Source organism: Carassius carassius, chromosome 11, assembly GCF_963082965.1.
Source record: "Carassius carassius chromosome 11, fCarCar2.1, whole genome shotgun sequence".
In the NCBI taxonomy this organism is placed as follows: Eukaryota; Metazoa; Chordata; class Actinopteri; order Cypriniformes; family Cyprinidae; genus Carassius; species Carassius carassius.
In genome coordinates, this window is record NC_081765.1 from 35,164,889 (window position 1) to 35,175,738 (window position 10,850).

At 39.2% G+C, this 10,850-nt stretch overlaps 1 protein-coding gene across 1 annotated transcript in view; it reads left to right on the forward strand.

Annotated features, from left to right (window-relative positions):
- The window catches only part of LOC132153265 (inactive dipeptidyl peptidase 10-like), a 37,800-nt gene extending 27,174 nt beyond the window's left edge, over nt 1–10,626 (forward strand). The window contains exons 18-26 of the mRNA XM_059562655.1: nt 4,140–4,238; nt 6,144–6,213; nt 6,794–6,988; nt 7,477–7,531; nt 8,229–8,328; nt 8,574–8,632; nt 9,551–9,623; nt 9,704–9,777; nt 9,855–10,626. Coding sequence (XP_059418638.1) covers nt 4,140–4,238; nt 6,144–6,213; nt 6,794–6,988; nt 7,477–7,531; nt 8,229–8,328; nt 8,574–8,632; nt 9,551–9,623; nt 9,704–9,777; nt 9,855–9,980 — 851 coding nt within the window. The 3' untranslated portion in view covers nt 9,981–10,626. The remainder of the gene's footprint in view (nt 1–4,139; nt 4,239–6,143; nt 6,214–6,793; nt 6,989–7,476; nt 7,532–8,228; nt 8,329–8,573; nt 8,633–9,550; nt 9,624–9,703; nt 9,778–9,854) is intronic.
- Nucleotides 10,627–10,850: the final 224 nt, after the last annotated feature.

A 10,850-nucleotide genomic window follows, 5' to 3' on the forward strand; every position in this document is an offset into this window, starting at 1 on the left:
GGCTGGCGGCCATCTTGTGCTGTGGCACTGGGCTGGCATCCATCTTGCCTCGTGGTGCTGGGCTGGCGGCCATCTTGTGCAGTGGCGCTGGACTTGCGGCCATCATGGGCAGTGGCGCTGGCTCGGTGGACGTGCGCTTCCTGTCCCTTCTCCGTCCGCCATGGTGAGACGGCGGCTCTGATCTGTCCCACACGAGCCCCGGGTCGAAGGGGGGCCATGGTGGAGAGCGATGCTGAGCCTCCTCTCGACTAAGGATGGCTGAAGCGAAACAGTCGTTCCGAAGCTTTGCGAGATCCCGAAGCGCAGATGTGTCGAAACACTGATCCGAAGCGTGATTCGAAACACCCATGTCACGTGACTATGACCAAACGAAGCCTCGAAGTGTTTCACTAATTGTTTCATCAGGTGTGGTCCGCCGAATCAGCATTTGATTGGAACGGTCGGGAACAGACCACACAATCGCACATCTGTATAAAAGTGAAATAAACGCATTTTGACCTCGTGGGTTTTTGTGAGAGGAGTTTGACTTTGAGATAGCGGATTTTTGGTGATATAGTGACATAGTGCGATTTGATTAGTTATAGGCAATTTAGACTTACATTTAAATTTACACAACACATTGACTGAGAGGCTAGAGACAGACAGAGTATACATATAGTGACACATTAATAGATACATAGATATAAATATATATAGACAGCTAGATTAATAGATAGATACATATATAGATAGATTACAGATACATATATAAATAAATATATTATAGATAGATACATATATAGATAGATTATAGATACATATATAAATACATATATTATAGATAGATACATATATAGATACATAGATTATAGATACATATCTAGATACATAGATCGATTCATATATAGATAGATAGATTTGGATAGATAGATAAAATGGAAGCTCCCCAGAAGAGATGCCGTACATCTGTGGTGTGGGAGCATTTCCATTTAGAAACCCCAAATAAAGTGAGATGTGTGTATTGTGATCGGCAGCTAGCCTACTGCAACAATACATCATCCATGATGCGCCATTTGAGGAGCACTCATCCTGCCATTTTGCAGGGTGCAGAGGATGGCATTCCCCCTGTACCTAGGCCTGCTACTGACACTGCTGGGCCATCTAAGCAAGGTATGCATTGTTTGGGATATAATTATAAATGAAATATAATTACAACCTTTTGGGACACTGTTTATAAAGTTTATAAGTTATATAAAGCACTGATTATAAACACTGGAAGGTTTCCAAATAATGAACCAGTAGGCTTTACTTTAAATAGATGTGCACTAATTGAAGCTGTATTTTTCCAATGTATTTGTCTGAAAGTATGTTTTGTCTTCTCTTTTAAAAGTCAGACAGAGGGAATTGGATGAGGCTCTTATAAACATGGTGGTGAAGGATCTGCAGCCCTTCACCATCGTGGACGATGAGGGATTCAGGGCATTTGTGAACAAGCTTGATCCAAGCTATGTCCTCCCATCCCGGAAGGTGCTTAAAATAATGGTCAACGAAAAGTACAACAAAGCCAAGGAGAAGACAATGGAGGACCTACAAAAGGCCGAATTTGTTAGCCTTACAGCTGACATGTGGTCCTCCATTAATATGGATGGATATCTTGGTGTGACTTGCCATTACATAACACCAGAGGCAAAAATGGCAACTGTTGTACTGGGTGTAAGGAGGTTTTACCAAACCCACACAGCCCAGCATCTCATGGAGTCTAAAGCCTTGCTAATGGCTGAGTGGGGAATAACCTCCAAAGTTCAGTGCATGGTGACTGACAATGCATCTAACATGATCCTAAGTGCCCAGCTACTCCACCTTCGCCATGTCCCATGTTTTGCTCATACTTTAAATTTGATTGTGAAAAAGGCACTAGATCAAACCCCAGTTATCAATGAAATATGCCAGAAGGCCAGAAAGATAGTGGGGTTGTTCAGATCCAGCTGCAAAGCAAAGGACAAGCTTGTGGAGATGCAGAGCTTGATGGGAAGACCAACTCTGAAACTGATACAGGAGGTTGACACGAGATGGAACAGCACATTTGACATGCTACAGCGCTTGTATGACCAACGTGAACCAGTGGCTGCTGCACTTTCCAACTTAAACAATGATACTGCTCCCCTGACAAGTATTGATTATGACATTATTGAACAATCATTGTCAATACTGCAACCATTCAAACTCGCAACAACAGAGATGTCAGAGGAAAAGAGAGTGTCTGCTTCAAAGCTTATACCACTGTACAGGATGTTGCAGCACAAGCTTGCACAGAAAAAAGGAAATGCAACGCAGGAATCAACTGTTCAATTAGGTAGGCCACAATGACCATACTACCCATGTGATTGGCCATAACTGTCATATTATTGTCATTATTATAAATATGTGTTTCTCCTGTTTTGGCTCATAGGCTCACATCTGCAAGAAGGTCTGCACTCCAGATGTGGAGGTTATGAGAGTTTTAGAGCCTTGGCACTGGCTACACTGCTGGACCCAAGGTGAAAAAATGTGGCATTTGGAAATGCTGCCAAAGCCCAGGAAGCTGAAAAGCATATCACACTGGAGTGTGCTTCACTGATGCGTTCAAACACAAATCCTGGTGAGCAGTTTCAGTCTGTGTTATGTTATGTAATCTGAATCATGTAATATAATATATCCTTCATATATGCCGTCAGTTTAGGATTTGTTACTAATTGCTGTTTTCATTTTTATTCAGACCCAGAAATGTCAACATCACACCCATCATCATCACCATCACCATCAACATCCACACCAGTAGAAACACAGGACAGTTTATGGGAACTTTTTGATACTCGCATCCATCAAACCAAGATGATACACAATGCTACAGCTGATGCCACAGTGGAAGTGAAAAAATACATCAACGATGCGTATTTGCCCAGAACTCATGATCCACTAACTTACTGGAAAGAGAGAGCAGTAATCTTTCCTCATTTGTATGTCCTTGCAAAAAAATATCTTTGTATGCCAGCAACAAGTGTCCCTTGTGAGAGGATTTTTTCAAAGGCTGGAGAAATTATCTGTAAAAAAAGAAGTAGGCTAAGTCCTTCCACAGCAGATAAATTAATATTTTTGAATAAAAATCTCTAAAAAAGTGAGACATTGTGGCTTGATTTCTTTTATTAATATTCATTTTTCATGACCAAAATAACATTATGCACAGTGAGGAGCCTATAGGTTACAAGCTTCACATATTAGAACATTATAATAATAAAAAAACAACACATTTTTTTAATGGCTCGTCAAGGTTGTTTCAGATCAACACCTGCAAGTGACCACTAGGTGTCACCGTTGAGACGGGTGTCGGATTGATTCGAAGCCTCGAAACAATATGGCACATTTGGTTCAACTGTTTCATTGGTTCATGAGGCCTCGATTTTGCCATCACTACTCTCGACCACTCACTCCTCGGCGACCTCCCCTGGTCCCGCGAAACACGACCAGACGGGTTCCCTCGAACTGGTTCCTTCTCTCCCGCTCGGTGGCTGGGGAAGAAACATCAGAAGACATACTGCTGGATCTCGTGTGTGACGGAGTCCTTCTGTCACGATCGGGATACAGGAAAACACAGGGAGAGATCAAAATGCCGATATGTCTTTTATTAGGGGTAATCCAAATCGTAAACAGTCCAGGCAGGGGTCAAAACCAAAGTAGCAATCCAACAACATAAACAGACATAAACACAAGGGCAAGAACAAGACTTTGAAAATGTTGTGATAACTATAAGGACTCCGTGACACATACTAAGACAGACAGGGTATAAATACATAGGGAAATGAGAAACGCTAATGGGGAACGGGCTGAGTGCAATGATTAATGATTAGTGTCAGCTGAGTGCAATGAGAGGACAGAGATCGTGGGGAATGTGGACATCTAGTGGTTACCCAGGGAACACAAACCAGACACTGTGACACTTTCAGCCCTACTTTCCCATTTACTCTGTGCTGTCCTGTCAATAAAGGTAAAGGCCCTAAAATAAAATAAAGTATATAATAAAACAAACTGCTGTTACTCTGACAATTTGTTTTTTCATAAAATGGCATGACACCCGAATCTTAAACTGTCTTGTTTTCTTTCTCCTCTTCTGTTCTGCTCTGTAGATCAAGTGACTATAGATGCTGGTCTGGAGATCAGAGAATTTCTCAGAAAGAAAAAAACTCCAGTTAAACAAATCAGGAATTTACAGATTAATAACCAGGGTATGAAGTCATCGTCATCACCACCACCATCATCATCACCATCATCATCTCAATCATCTTCACCATCACCACTATCACCAAATTGCCAAACAGGAAATAGAACAAAGAAACAACAGAATGAGAATGAGAGGTAGGCATCATCTTCAGCTTAAATTAATTTGTTTTTGGATTGACGTTTTTATAGCATAAACTTTAGAGGATTTGTTTTGGAGAGAAACTAATAACCGTTTTTATAATGTTTGTAAACATTTTGCTTTAGACTACAGGCATTTAGCCTTCATTATTTCGGAAGTAATAGGGCTAATAAAATGCGATGTGAGCCGTGACTTAAGTTTTTTTTTTTTTTTTAAACAATGCAGCAAACAATTATAATTTGCTTACATTTTGCCAAAATCTACAGAAGATGATGCTTGGCTGTGACTAATCGTTAGATCTCTATTTTTTCCTTTTCTTTTTGACTAAAGAAAACGCTATACTTTATTATTATATTATTGTTATTATTATTAGGCAAATTATAGGCAAAGAATATTATTTTTTTAAAATAACGTTATTATCAGGTATTTCTTCTACCCGAACCGGTTTCAGAATGGTAATAATATCAGAGGAATGCAGAACAGAAACATTAAAATGTCGATTCTGCTCTGAGTAAACCGATTGAATTTTTTTTTTCGCTTTCAAACTTTGTCTAGTTGATAAAACCGGCCCCAGGTTATTTTTCAAGAATACACTTCATCATCATTATCATCATCCCCATAAGCATAACCATTTTTTCCTATTTGTTCACAATATTTAGTTTATATATGGCTAATATCAGATTTGAGTGTGAACTGCATGGTCACAGTCCTGAATTAACCCTCCAAAAAGGCAAAGATGTCAGGAAACAGATTATTATAGTAAATTAAACACGGAGGCCCTTGAAGTCAGTATTTACATGTTCATTTATGTGTTAATCCTGGTATTCGGTATATGTATCATGACAAGGAGAAATGTGAAAATCATTATTCTGATCAACTTCAGTACTTATGAGACATAAACTGAAGCATTTATGAGACAAAATGGAAGAGCAAGAATGTTCACCCTGTAAAGGACAAAAAAAGTACAGCTGCTTAGACCCTGACGGGATGCTAAGCACACAGTAGAATTAATGATGGTGGATATTGTATCAATTTAAGATCAAAGGCCCTATTTTAACGATGTAAACGCAAAGTATGAAGCGCACGGCGCAAGTGCACTCAGGGCATGTCCAAATCTACATTTGCTATTTTAACGATGCAAAAACTGTCTGTGCTCCTGGGCGCATTTTTGGAATGGGTTTTCCGGGTGTAACGTTCAATAAACCAATCAGAGTTTCATCTCCTATTCCCTTTAAGAGCGAGATGCACTTGCGCCGTGGCGGATCGCTATTTACATAGCGGAATTTGTTGGCGGAAAAGCTGAACGCTTCTCAAGCGAAGAAACCAATCTGCTCGTGCACAAAGTTAAATCGCGCGAGCAGATCATTTACAGTACAAGCAAGAATCCACCAAAGCTTCCCGAGGTGTGACAGCAATGCTCTTGAACACACCTCTTTTTTAGACCAGCACACCCATGGGCGCACAAATGGGTGCAAATGCATTTGCAAATTAAATGACGTGGCGCTGGAAGGGTAAAACGCGAACGGCACCGGACTGAAACTAGCAAACATACTTGCACTGCGCCTTGCGTCTCATAGCGCCGGGTGTATGATAGGGCCCCATATCTGTGCATATGCACATTTTGTAGATGAGGCCTCAGATTGCATGTTGTTTGTGCTGTTCACACTGTAATGACACTTAAGAGTCCCTGAGGTCTTAAGGTAGTCTAAGATTGTTTGTTCTGGTTGTGTTTTTGCTGTACTTGACCGATGATTGTTTTATGTGTTTACAGCACTGAAACTTGAGCTCAGCTTCCCCCCGCAATTTGAGGAAAATAAACAACATCCTGTCCTGCTGCTGATGTATGATTACACACACACACACACACACACACACACACACACACACACAATAATATACATTTTGAAGAGTTTTAACGGCATTCACTCCTTCAGCATCACACATTTTACGCACACATTTTATTACATATCTCTAAAGGAAAAAGTTATTTCGTATTATAACCAGCTGGTGTCGCAGTGACCTGACAACAACCATTTACCGTATCTTTGGATAATTTGACCTACAGAGTCTCATAATATTATTTAAATGCATGAAGTTCTTTTCTTGTGTAGAAATTAGTGCAGAAATAATCACCTAAATTCCAATCAATTTGAATACATGTAAATGTTCATTAATGTCTATAACTAATTTAATCAAAGGATCTAATGTGTATTGTTTTATAAAGAAAACTGTTTTGCTTGGATACCAAACACTTTTATTATTTTTTGTTGAAATATTTTATTACAAAATATTTTACTCACCAAAAATATTCAGTCAGAGGGAAACTTCTCTCATAGCTCTTTTTTTAGGAAGCCAGTTTTGATAATCACTAGTATGGATGAATTCAGTGTCCAGACCTGGCTATGTGTGTGTGTGAGACAGGGACTCTTATCCTGGTGGTCAGCAGGTGACCGAGCGATTTCGTCTGGATTGGGCCGATGTGCTGGTCAGCTGTGATGATGTGATCGTGGCCCGGCTGGACGGCAGGGGAAGCGGCTTTCAGGGCCAGCAGATCCTCCAAGACATTTACCAGCATTTGGGACTTGTGGAGACGGAGGACCAGCTCTCTGTTTTACAGTGAGTGTGCTGAGTCTCAAGCCTCCATCTACTGTACAAAAGTCTGAGAGACATTAGATGCTTCACAAAAACATTTAAGATGTTTCATAACCTTTGCTCTAGTGTGCCAGAAAGAAATATGTTTTAAAATTCCTAAATTTCTTCAGAATATAATGTAATAATCCACTGACTCTTTTTCATTTTGTATGAAATGTAAAACTGATATTTCCTATAGGCACACATTTTATAAAGTAAAAAATTATAAATAACCATTTTAAAACAAATGTTTCTGCATTTGATGTGCTAATGTAGGCTTTTGCACAGGACTAGACTTCATGGGAAATATGTAGAAACTGGTTGTGGTTAAATATTTTGTGTAAATTCACAGGCCACAAAAATAATCAGTTCTCATTCATCATCTCTGCTACTGTGGATATAATGGTGATCTTAAACAAGTTTTTTCCATATATTAGCATTACATTTGTCCAAATGTGTTTATGTTGTTGCAGGTATCTGACTGAGCAGCCGTATATTGATGGAGGCAGAGTTGGGGTTTTTGGCAAGGTGAGGTTATTCACACCACAATCATTAAAGCGATCGTTCACCCAGAAACTAAAATTGTCCTAATTTACTCTCCATCATGTCCTTTCAAACCTGAGTGACTTTCTTCTACTGAACAAAAAATAAGATATTTTGAAGAATGTTGACTTTCACTGTACGGACAAAAACAAACACTGAGACATCTCTTAAAATATCATGTCATACATGTTTGGAATGACACAATGGTAAATAAATAATGACAGAATGCCATCTATCCTTCCCGTGTCTGCTGGAAGCTCAGAAGGCATAAAACTGTCAAGTCAAATAATAATTGTATGTAACTTTACACTTTGCAGACTTTAATGAATTGTCCAAAAAAAGCACAGATATTTAAACAAATCAGCTGCTTTAAATAAACTGCATCTGTATCAGACAAGCCAAAATAAAAATAAATACCTGTACAGACTATGATTAAAGTTACTCTCTGTTACAGAAATAGAAACCGGCTCTGCAAGATCAAAACCTAGTGTTTTTGTGAAGTGATTTAAGAAGTGTTTTGCAGATGTGTGTGAACATGTTTTTATATCCTGTTGAGGACATAAACCTGAATACACCCCAACTCATGGGGACTTATAAATCATACAGAATAATTTTTTTGTTTGTGCGTGTGTGTGTGTGTGTGTGTGTGTGTGTGTGTGTGTGTGTGTGCGTGCTTGCACAGGCATATGGTGGGTTCCTGAGCTCCATTCTGCTGCTCTCACATGGCTCTGAACTCCGCTGTGGTGCGGCCATGAGTCCAGTGTTTGACTGGCAGCTCTATGGTAAATGTGACACTCACTCAATCACTCACTCACTCACTCACTTACTCACTCTCACTCTCACATACTCTCTCTCACACACACAACATTCATCATGCAACTTTTTTTCCCCTGATGAGGACCACTGTATGGACAAACAATGTAAAAAAAATTCAGGTATTAATATGTTTGTAGAGACATTTGGTCCTCATAATGGAGGATAAACCTGTAAACACACACTAGTCTGACCATTGTATTTCACTATGCAGCTTCAGCCTTTACAGAGCGATACTTTGGATTCCCTCTACAAAATGATCACATATACAAGGTAAGATGTTGTTGCTGTTGTATAATTTGAGACATAAAAATGTGTGATATTTAGATTATTAGCGTCTCTATAAAGCCCTGTTCACACCACCAGTGGAACAATCTCATTTATTTTAATGAAAGCTGGGGATGTCCAGTGACAACGACTGTCAGTGCACAATGTGGACGTCCAGCAACACAATATAGACAAGAAGAGTTTGACTTTATCTAAATGAGCAGCAATGGTCAGTGAAGCAAATGAGATTGTCTCCAGTCAGATACTGTAATGGAGTGTCGGCAAGAGAAATCGGACGTACTCTGCTCACCCTGTGAATTCTAACTGCTATGTTCATCACAGATACATTACAAGATGGCAAAGAGCATGCTTTTTTACATTTTTAATCATGATTAATATGAAACTCTGAAATATACTAACACACTGTGTCCCCTAAATAAATAGAATCAACAAATGAAATATATTTTAAATAATATCTGTTTTACAGCTGATTTGCGCATTATCAAGGCCAGTATTGATACCGATAAGCCAGTTGCATTTTTTTAGAGTAAGAAAATAAATGATAGTCATTTAACAATATATCTGACGGTTAGATTTTTTTTACATTTAATAGGCTTAAACTGCAAAATGATAAAACTGCTTTTACTTATTAACAATTAGAGCGCATGGTCAGTCTGGTAATAACTTTTCATTTAAAAAGATTTAAACAATATAACTAATGTAATAACTAATTTCTTCGTTTCTATAATTTCTCTATACACTTTCACTGTTTTCACATTAGATGTTTGATTTGTTTTGCATCAAGAAAACTGTCCTGAATGGCCTCAGTGAATGTTGTGTCATGTGAACACCTGCTGGAGGCTCAGATCTCCGCTGACATGTGTCTGTAACACTCTTACATGTGTGTGTCCATGTTTTCATCAGATCTCCAGTCTCCTGCTGAACGTCACATACTCTGAGAATTTACGCTTTCTGATTCTACACGGGACAGCAGATGGTGAGCTTATGAGAGAAAACCCATAAACCTTCAGACAGACAGATGCATCATGGCATGACTACTTCTTTCTTTCCTGTTAGCCAACGTTCATTTTCAACACACTGCAGAACTAGTGAAGCTACTGTCTATGATTAACATGAACTATAAGTCACAGGTGAGACCTTCCCACCCACACACACCTGCATACCTCGCACACAACCTTTGACCATCTGACCTCTGGTCTCTGTGCAGATCTTCCCCGATGAGGGTCATGATGTCATCAGCAGACGTTACGCGCTGCAATCACTCATCTCCTTCTACAGAGAGTGTTTTGCTGACAATCTACCTGTTCCCATGGAAACCAGTGATGACGACTAGCATCATTTATGCCGATCTAAGCTAAACACAGAGACAGAGAGAGAGTTGAGTATGAGGACATGCTCCAAATACTCATTTGATTTGATATTTGTATTTTTAATAATTTGTCCACACAATCATTGCATCTGTATTTAGCAGCAGCGTGACTGATGTCATTTAAAACAAGGCATTATGGACTGAACTGATTTACAGATTGGGTTTATATAATTATAACAAACTTACCAGTCTGAGCTCCCGCTGAATCACTGATCATGAGTCCTCTAGTCTTCTGCGCTCTTTCTTATCCTCTTTTATCAGCCATCCTATGATCTACAAAAGATTAAGACTGTAAACAACAGCGAGGCATTCTGTCAAATCTCAATTTCATCTGCAAAACGGCAACCGTCACGTGACTGCATTGAACACGATTCTTATGTATCCTGCTTAAATGTATCAAAATGTTCATCTTAAGCATTTGAGGGGGCCCTTGGCTTTTGGGGCCCAGTTTGTTCATCTACCTTAGCCTAACGGGTAAATCCACCTCTGTGTATATATAGCAATATATACTTTTTTTTTTTTAAGGACAGAATTGGTAATAAACTTTACAGTTAAAGAGCTACATGGTTAGTCTGCATAAACAGAAATAAAATAAAACTCTCACTAAAGTTCTGTGTAAAGACTTTAAAAAGTAATACTTTTTTTCTGTTACTGTATATAGTTATATATATCCAGTGTGGGCATCAGCATATAAATGTCAGGGATCTGGAAGGAGGACCCAACTGCAGTGCGAGTAACAAGGGTTTATTGACAACAGACAATACAAAAGGGTACTGAGATGCACAGGTGAGTCTGGAGACTTCAACTGGCAGAATAATATATTAGCAGAGGGGA